Source organism: Salmo salar, unplaced genomic scaffold, assembly GCF_905237065.1.
Source record: "Salmo salar unplaced genomic scaffold, Ssal_v3.1, whole genome shotgun sequence".
Lineage (NCBI taxonomy): Eukaryota > Metazoa > Chordata > Actinopteri > Salmoniformes > Salmonidae > Salmo > Salmo salar.
The window spans coordinates 197,387-207,500 of record NW_025548689.1 but is presented as its reverse complement, the minus strand read 5'-3'; the positions used below and the strand labels follow the sequence as shown (position 1 = coordinate 207,500).

The 10,114-nt window shown below is 50.1% G+C and overlaps 1 protein-coding gene across 1 annotated transcript in view; it reads left to right on the top strand.

Moving 5' to 3' along the window:
- LOC106595859 (unconventional myosin-XV) overlaps window positions 1-10,114 on the top strand; it is a gene marked incomplete at its 5' end in the record, with an annotated part of 220,734 nt that overhangs the window by 62,973 nt on the left and 147,647 nt on the right. Inside the window, 5 exons of the mRNA XM_045712658.1 lie at window positions 3,808-3,901; window positions 4,930-5,027; window positions 5,358-5,461; window positions 5,564-5,658; window positions 9,435-9,564. Coding sequence (XP_045568614.1) covers window positions 3,808-3,901; window positions 4,930-5,027; window positions 5,358-5,461; window positions 5,564-5,658; window positions 9,435-9,564 — 521 coding nt within the window. The remainder of the gene's footprint in view (window positions 1-3,807; window positions 3,902-4,929; window positions 5,028-5,357; window positions 5,462-5,563; window positions 5,659-9,434; window positions 9,565-10,114) is intronic.

The following is a 10,114-nucleotide window of genomic DNA, read 5'->3' as shown; positions in this document are numbered from 1 at the left end:
GGCATCCTACCATCCTACTACACAGGTATCCTATCCTACCATCCCACTACACAGGTATCCTATCCTACCATCCCACTACACAGGTATCCTATCCTACCATCCTACTACACAGGTATCCTATCCTACCATCCCACTACACAGGTATCCTATCCTACCATCCCACAACACAGGTATCCTATCCTACCATCCCACTACACAGGTATCCTATCCTACCATCCTACGACACAGGTATCCTATCCTACCATCCTACTACACAGGTATCCTATCCTACCATCCCACTATCAAACCATGTTGTTTACTGTCTCTCTGTGTTCCTGTAGGGGGGAGTGGAGGGGCTGGTCTATACTGTCTCTCTGTGTTCCTGTAGGGGGGAGTGGAGGGGCTGGTCTGTACTGTCTCTCTGTGTTCCTGTAGGGGGGAGTGGAGGGGCTGGTCTGTACTGTCTCTCTGTGTTCCTGTAGGGGGGAGTGGAGGGGCTGGTCTGTACTGTCTCTCTGTGTTCCTGTAGGGGGGAGTGGAGGGGCTGGTCTATACTGTCTCTCTGTGTTCCTGTAGGGAGGAGTGGAGGGGCTGGTCTGTACTGTCTCTCTGTGTTCCTGTAGGGGGGAGTGGAGGGGCTGGTCTATACTGTCTCTCTGTGTTCCTGTAGGGGGGAGTGGAGGGGCTGGTCTGTACTGTCTCTCTGTGTTCCTGTAGGGGGGAGTGGAGGGGCTGGTCTGTACTGTCTCTCTGTGTTCCTGTAGGGGGGAGTGGAGGGGCTGGTCTGTACTGTCTCTCTGTGTTCCTGTAGGGGGGTGTGGAGGGGCTGGTCTATACTGTCTCTCTGTGTTCCTGTAGGGGGAGTGGAGGGGCTGGTCTATACTGTCTCTCTGTGTTCCTGTAGGGGGGAGTGGAGGGGCTGGTCTGTACTGTCTCTCTGTGTTCCTGTAGGGGGGAGTGGAGGGGCTGGTCTATACTGTCTCTCTGTGTTCCTGTAGGGGGGGGTGTGGAGGGGCTGGTCTATACTGTCTCTCTGTGTTCCTGTAGGGGGGAGTGGAGGGGCTGGTCTATACTGTCTCTCTGTGTTCCTGTAGGGGGGGAGTGGAGGGGCTGGTCTGTACTGTCTCTCTGTGTTCCTGTAGGGAGGAGTGGAGGGGCTGGTCTGTACTGTCTCTCTGTGTTCCTGTAGGGAGGAGTGGAGGGGCTGGTCTATACTGTCTCTCTGTGTTCCTGTAGGGGGAGTGGAGGGGCTGGTCTGTACTGTCTCTCTGTGTTCCTGTAGGGGGGAGTGGAGGGGCTGGTCTATACTGTCTCTCTGTGTTCCTGTAGGGGGGGAGTGGAGGGGCTGGTCTGTACTGTCTCTCTGTGTTCCTGTAGGGGGGTGTGGAGGGGCTGGTCTGTACTGTCTCTCTGTGTTCCTGTAGGGGGGAGTGGAGGGGCTGGTCTATACTGTCTCTCTGTGTTCCTGTAGGGGGAGTGGAGGGGCTGGTCTGTACTGTCTCTCTGTGTTCCTGTAGGGAGGAGTGGAGGGGCTGGTCTGTACTGTCTCTCTGTGTTCCTGTAGGGGGGAGTGGAGGGGCTGGTCTGTACTGTCTCTCTGTGTTCCTGTAGGGGGCGTGTGAGGAGTGGAGGGGCTGGTCTATACTGTCTCTCTGTGTTCCTGTAGGGGGGTGTGGAGGGGCTGGTCTGTACTGTCTCTCTGTGTTCCTGTAGGGAGGAGTGGAGGGGCTGGTCTATACTGTCTCTCTGTGTTCCTGTAGGGGGTGTGGAGGGGCTGGTCTGTACTGTCACTCTGTGTTCCTGTAGGGGGGAGTGGAGGGGCTGGTCTATACTGTCTCTCTGTGTTCCTGTAGGGGGGTGTGGAGGGGCTGGTCTGTACTGTCTCTCTGTGTTCCTGTAGGGGGGTGTGGAGGGGCTGGTCTGTACTGTCACTCTGTGTTCCTGTAGGGGGGAGTGGAGGGGCTGGTCTATACTGTCTCTCTGTGTTCCTGTAGGGGGGTGTGGAGGGGCTGGTCTGTACTGTCTCTCTGTGTTCCTGTAGGGGGGAGTGGAGGGGCTGGTCTGTACTGTCTCTCTGTGTTCCTGTAGGGGGGTGTGGAGGGGCTGGTCTGTACTGTCTCTCTGTGTTCCTGTAGGGGGGAGTGGAGGGGCTGGTCTGTACTGTCTCTCTGTGTTCCTGTAGGGGGGAGTGGAGGGGCTGGTCTGTACTGTCTCTCTGTGTTCCTGTAGGGGGTGTGTGAGGAGTGGAGGGGCTGGTCTGTACTGTCTCTCTGTGTTCCTGTAGGGGGGAGTGGAGGGGCTGGTCTGTACTGTCTCTCTGTGTTCCTGTAGGGGGGTGTGGAGGGGCTGGTCTGTACTGTCTCTCTGTGTTCCTGTAGGGGGGGAGTGGAGGGGCTGGTCTGTACTGTCTCTCTGTGTTCCTGTAGGGGGGAGTGGAGGGGCTGGTCTGTACTGTCTCTCTGTGTTCCTGTAGGGGGGAGTGGAGGGGCTGGTCTGTACTGTCTCTCTGTGTTCCTGTAGGGGGGAGTGGAGGGGCTGGTCTGTACTGTCTCTCTGTGTTCCTGTAGGGGGGAGTGGAGGGGCTGGTCTGTACTGTCTCTCTGTGTTCCTGTAGGGGGGAGTGGAGGGGCTGGTCTGTACTGTCTTTCTGTGTTCCTGTAGGGGGGAGTGGAGGGGCTGGTCTGTACTGTCTCTCTGTGTTCCTGTAGGGGGGAGTGGAGGGGCTGGTCTGTACTGTCTCTCTGTGTTCCTGTAGGGGGGAGTGGAGGGGCTGGTCTGTACTGTCTCTCTGTGTTCCTGTAGGGGGAGTGGAGGGGCTGGTCTATACTGTCTCTCTGTGTTCCTGTAGGGGGGAGTGGAGGGGCTGGTCTGTACTGTCTCTCTGTGTTCCTGTAGGGGGGAGTGGAGGGGCTGGTCTATACTGTCTCTCTGTGTTCCTGTAGGGGGGAGTGGAGGGGCTGGTCTATACTGTCTCTCTGTGTTCCTGTAGGGGGGGAGTGGAGGGGCTGGTCTGTACTGTCTCTCTGTGTTCCTGTAGGGGGAGTGGAGGGGCTGGTCTGTACTGTCTCTCTGTGTTCCTGTAGGGGGGTGTGGAGGGGCTGGTCTATACTGTCTCTCTGTGTTCCTGTAGGGGGGAGTGGAGGGGCTGGTCTATACTGTCTCTCTGTGTTCCTGTAGGGGGAGTGGAGGGGCTGGTCTGTACTGTCTCTCTGTGTTCCTGTAGGGGGGTGTGTGAGGAGTGGAGGGGCTGGTCTGTACTGTCTCTCTGTGTTCCTGTAGGGGGGTGTGGAGGGGCTGGTCTGTACTGTCTCTCTGTGTTCCTGTAGGGGGGTGTGGAGTGGCTGGTCTGTACTGTCTCTCTGTGTTCCTGTAGGGGGGAGTGGAGGGGCTGGTCTGTACTGTCTCTCTGTGTTCCTGTAGGGGGGAGTGGAGGGGCTGGTCTGTACTGTCTCTCTGTGTTCCTGTAGGGGGGTGTGGAGTGGCTGGTCTGTACTGTCTCTCTGTGTTCCTGTAGGGGGGAGTGAGGAGTGGAGGGGCTGGTCTGTACTGTCTCTCTGTGTTCCTGTAAGGGGGGTGTGAGGAGTGGAGGGGCTGGTCTGTACTGTCTCTCTGTGTTCCTGTAGGGGGGAGTGGAGGGGCTGGTCTGTACTGTCTCTCTGTATTCCTGTAGGGGGGCGTGTGAGGAGTGGAGGGGCTGGTCTGTACTGTCTCTCTGTGTTCCTGTAGGGGGGAGTGGAGGGGCTGGTCTATACTGTCTCTCTGTATTCCTGTAGGGGGCGTGTGAGGAGTGGAGGGGCTGGTCTGTACTGTCTCTCTGTATTCCTGTAGGGGGGCGTGTGAGGAGTGGAGGGGCTGGTCTGTACTGATGAAGGAGCATGGGCAGTGGGCGGAGCTAGCCGGTCACGATTACGTCATGGATCTGGTGGGTATATATCACACACACACACACACACACACACACACACACACACACACACACAGACACAGACACACACACACACCACATTCAGCTAACTGAGAGTTATCAGGCTAACTGAGAGTTATCAGGTTAACTCAGAGTTGATCAGGCTAACCGAGAGTTATCAGACTAACCGAGAGTTATCAGGCTAACCGAGAGTTATCAGGCTAACTGAGAGTTATCGGGCTAACCGAGAGTTATCGGGCTAACCGAGAGTTATCGGGCTAACCGAGAGTTATCGCGTTAACTGAGATTATTTAGGTTAACTGAGAGTTATCAGGCTAACTGAGAGTTATCAGGTTAACTCAGAGTTGATCAGGCTAACCGAGAGTTATCAGGCTAACCGAGAGTTATCAGGCTAACCGAGAGTTATCGGGTTAACTGAGAGTTATCAGGTTAACTGAGAGTTATCAGGTTAACTGAGAGTGATCAGGCTAACTGAGAGTGATCAGGCTAACTGAGAGTTATCAGGTTAACTCAGAGTTGATCAGGCTAACCGAGAGTTATCAGGCTAACCGAGAGTTATCAGGCTAACCGAGAGTTATCAGGCTAACCGAGAGTTATCAGGCTAACCGAGAGTTATCGGGTTAACTGAGAGTTATCAGGTTAACTGAGAGTTATCAGGTTAACTGAGAGTGATCAGGCTAACCGAGAGTTATCAGGCTAACTGAGAGTAATCGGGTTAACTGAGAGTTATCGACTTGGAGCTGCCGTCCGACTCTCTAACTGAATCCGGTTTCAGATCTCAGACTTGGAGCTGCCGTCCGACTCTCTAACTGAATCCGGTTTCAGATCTCAGACTTGGAGCTGCCGTCCGACTCTCTAACTGAATCCGGTTTCAGATCTCAGACTTGGAGCTGCTGTCCGACTCTCTAACTGAATCCGGTTTCAGATCTCAGACTTGGAGCTGCCGTCCGACTCTCTAACTGAATCCGGTTTCAGATCTCAGACTTGGAGCTGCTGTCCGACTCTCTAACTGAATCCGGTTTCAGATCTCAGACTTGGAGCTGCTGTCCGACTTCCCCAAACAGAAGAGTTACTACATCATCTCAGCTGAGGATCCGAATAGAGTTCGAACCAACGCCAGGCTGTGAGTCCACACACACACACACACACACACACACACACACACACACACACACACACACACACACACACACACACACACACACACACACACACACACACACACACACACACACACACACACACACACACACACACACACACACACACACACACACACACACACACACACACACACACACACACACACACACACACACACACACACACACACACACACACACACACAAACCCAGTCTAGACCTTCACTGTGGAATGTTACTAATCACCCAGCCTGTGTGTGTGTGTGTGTGTGTGTGTGTGTGTGTGTGTGTGTGTGTGTGTGTGAGACCAGGACTCTGTTTGGCAGTGGTTTTGACAGTGATGACGAGCCGCCCTTCATCAGCACCACCCAACCTGCGTACAGCCGACCAGACTCTGACGGATACTCCAGCCACGGTACACACACACACACACACACACACACACACACACACACACACACACACACACACACACACACACACCAGTATAGTGATATTAACAGTGTCTCCTCTCCAGTGGAGGCTGATGTGATCGGCGACGGTCCGACTCAGAGAGGAGTGGATCGCTACCTGGACAGCCTCTTCGCCCCTGTGTTGTCAGACGGCAGCACGGTGAGACAAACACACACAGCTGTCTTCACTTCCTCTACAACCCTTCACTTCCTCTTTAACCCTTCACTTCCTCTATAACCCTTCACTTCCTCTATAACCCTTCACTTCCTCTACAACCCTTCACTTCCTCTATAACCCTTCACTTCCTCTACAACCCTACAACCCTTCACTTCCTCTACAACCCTTCACTTCCTCTACAACCCTTCGCTTCCTCTACAACCCTTCACTTCCTCTACAACCCTTCACTTCCTCTATAACCCTTCGCTTCCTCTACAACCCTTCACTTCCTCTACAACCCTTCACTTCCTCTATAACCCTTCACTTCCTCTACAACCCTTCACTTCCTCTACAACCCTTCGCTTCCTCTATAACCCTTCACTTCCTCTACAACCCTTCACTTCCTCTACAACCCTTCACTTCCTCTTCAACCCTTCACTTCCTCTACAACCCTTCACTTCCTCTACAACCCTTCACTTCCTCTACAACCCTTCACTTCCTCTACAACCCTTCACTTCCTCTACAACCCTTCACTTCCTCTATAACCCTTCACTTCCTCTACAACTCTTCACTTCCTCTACAACCCTTCACTTCCTCTACAACCCTTCACTTCCTCTACAACCCTTCACTTCCTCTACAACCCTTCACTTCCTCTATAACCCTTCACTTCCTCTATAACCCTTCACTTCCTCTACAACCCTTCACTTCCTCTACAACCCTTCACTTCCTCTACAACCCTTCACTTCCTCTACAGCTCTTCACTTCCTCTACAACCCTTCACTTCCTCTACAACCCTTCACTTCCTCTTCAACCCTTCACTTCCTCTATAACCCTTCACTTCCTCTACAACCCTTCACTTCCTCTACAAACCTTCACTTCCTCTACAACCCTACAACCCTTCACTTCCTCTACAACCCTTCACTTCCTCTATAACCCTTCACTTCCTCTACAACCCTTCACTTCCTCTACAACCCTTCACTTCCTCTACAACCCTTCACTTCCTCTACAACCCTTCACTTCCTCTACAACCCTTCACTTCCTCTTCAACCCTTCACTTCCTCTACAACCCTTCACTTCCTCTACAACCCTTCACTTCCTCTACAACCCTTCACTTCCTCTATAACCCTTCACTTCCTCTACAACCCTTCACTTCCTCTTCAACCCTACAACCCTTCACTTCCTCTTCAACCTGGCCTTTTTATTCACAATACCTTCCTATCATTTATGTAGGCCATCTGATCGTGTGTGTGTGTGTCTGTGTGTGTGTGTGTGTGTGTGTGTGTGTGTGTGTGTGTGTGTGTGTGTGTGTGTGTGTGTGTGTGTGTGTGTGTGTGTGTGTGTGTGTGTGTGTGTGTGTGTGTGTGTGTGTGTGTGTGTGTGTGTGTGTGTGTGTGTGTGTGTGTGTGTGTGTGTGTGTGTGTGTGTGTGTGTGTGTGTGTGTGTGTGTGTGTGTGTGTGTGTGTATGTGTGTGTGTGTGTGTGTCTCTGTGTGTCTCGTGTGTGTGTGTGTGTGTGTGTGTGTGTGTGTGTGTGTGTGTGTGTGTGTGTGTGTGTGTGTGTGTGTGTGCAGTATGAATAGAGCAGACTACAGGGGGGGGATTGAGTTACTAAACTACCGTATTTCATACAACTGGAGGGCTGCTGGATTCAGACCCCAGGTTCCCTCTTCTGCTGTTGGGCCCTGGAGCATAACATTACACTTCATAACATAACACTTCATAACATAACACAACACTTCATAACACTTCACAACATTACACTTCATAACATAACACATCATAAAATAACACAACACTTCATAACATAACACTTCATAACATAACACATCATAACACTTCATAACATAACACTTCATAACACATCATAACACTTCATAACATAACACATCATAACACTTCATAACATAACACTTCATAACACATCATAGCACTTCACAACACTTCATAACACAACACGTCATAACATAACACTTCACAACACAACACTTCATAACATAACACTTCATAACATAACACTTCATAATATAACACTTCATAACATAACACTTCATAACATAACACTTCATAACATAACACATCATAACACAACACTTCACAACACTTCATAACACAACACTTCACAACACTTCATAACATAACACTTCATAACACTTCACAACACATCACTTAACACTTCATAACACATAACACTTCATAATATAACACTTCATAACATAACACTTCATAACACATAACACAACATAACACATCACTTAACACTTCATAACATAACACATAACACTTCATAACATAACACTTCATAACATAACACTTCATAACATAACACTTCATAACATAACACTTCATAACACATAACACAACATAACACTTCATAAAACAACACTTCATAACATAACACTTCATAACATAACACTTCATTACATTTTAGTCATTTAGCAGACACTCTTATCCAGAGTGACTTACATTAGTGAATGCAGACATTTCATACATTTCATTAAAAAAAAAATTCTGTACTGGTCCCCCGTGGGAATCGAACCCACAACCCTGGCGTTGCAAACACCACCCTCTACCAACTGAGCTACAGGGAAGGCCGTGAGACATCATACCACATCATACAACATCATACCACATCATACCACATCATAACACATCATAAGAATTCATAACACATCATAAGAATTCATAAGACATCATACCACATCATAAGACATCATACCACATCATATCACATCATAAGACATCATAAGACATCATACCACATCATAAGAATTCATAAGACATCATACCACATCATATCACATCATAAGACATCATAAGAATTCATAAGACATCATACCACATCATAAGACATCATACCACATCATAAGACATCATACCACATCATACCACATCATAAGACATCATACCACATCATACCACATCATATCACATCATAAGACATCATAAGACATCATACCACATCATAAGACATCATACCACATCATAAGACATCATAAGACATCATAAGACATCATACCACATCATAAGACATCATACCACATCATACCACATCATAACACATCATAAGACATCATACTACATCATACCACATCATAACACATCATAAGACATCATAACACATCATACCACATCATAAGGCATCATAACACATCATACCACATCATACTACATCATACCACATCATACCACATCATACTACATCATACCACATCATAACACATCATAATCTGGGGGAGCAGAGCAGAAGGTTGTGTGTCTGTCTGGGGGAGCAGAGCAGAAGGTCGTGTGTCTGTCTGGGGGAGCAGAGCAGAAGGTCGTGTGTCTGGGGGAGCAGAGCAGAAGGTCATCTGTCTGGGGGAGCAGAGCAGAAGGTCGTGTGTCTGGGGGAGCAGAAGGTCGTGTGTCTGGGGGAGCAGAGCAGAAGGTCATGTGTCTGGGGGAGCAGAGCAGAAGGTCGTGTGTGTGCAGCTCTTACGGTTTATACGGTATTACCCAGGGAGGATAGAGTTCCAGTGACTGGGCCGATATGGACCTCCCCCCTCTGTCTCTCTCTATCTTTTCCTCTGTCTCTCTCTCTCACTCCGTCCATCAGCCTGTTTTAGTCCCTCCTCTCTTCTCTCTCTCTCACTCCGTCCATCAGCCTGTTTTAGTCCCTCCTCTCTGTCTCTCTCTCTCACTCCGTCCATCAGCCTGTTTTAGTCCCTCCTCTCTGTCTCTCTCTCTCACTCCGTCCATCAGCCTGTTTTAGTCTCTCCTCTCTGTCTCTGTTCTCCGTCTCAGGACCTGGACAAGCCAGCCGGTATGACAGGCCGGATGAAGGGAGGAGGAGGAATAGGAGGAGGAGGAGGAGAGGAGGAGAGGAGTCAGGCCCCTGCCAGCAGACCATATCCCCCAGGACTACAGCCCGGAGGTCTGTCTGTCTGTCTGTCTGTCTGTCTGTCTGTCTGTCTGTCTGTCTGTCTGTCTGTCTGTCTGTCTGTCTGTCTGTCTGGCTGGCTGTCTCTGTCTCTGTCTCTCTCTCTGTCCTGTCTGTCTCTCTCTGTCTCTCTCTCTGTCCTGTCTGTCTCTCTTTCTCTCTCTCTGTCCTCTCTGTCTGTCTGTCTGTCTGTCTGTCTGTCTGTCTGTCTGTCTGTCTGTCTGTCTGTCTGTCTGTCTGTCTGTCTGTCTGTCTGTCTGTCTGTCTGTCTGTCTGTCTCTGTGCCTGCCTGCCTGTCTGTCTGTCTGTCTGTCTGTCTGTCTGTCTGTCTGTCTGTCTGCCTGCCTGCCTGTCTGTCTGTCTGTCTCTGTGTCTGTCTGTCTGTCTGTCTGTCTGTCTGTCTGTCTGTCTGTCTGTCTGTCTGTCTGTCTGTCTGTCTGTCTGTCTGTCTGTCTGTCTGTCTGTCTGTCTGCCAAACCATGTGAAGTAGATAATAAACAAAGTAAAATAAACAATAAAAATGACACTCACAGAAGTTCCCCAA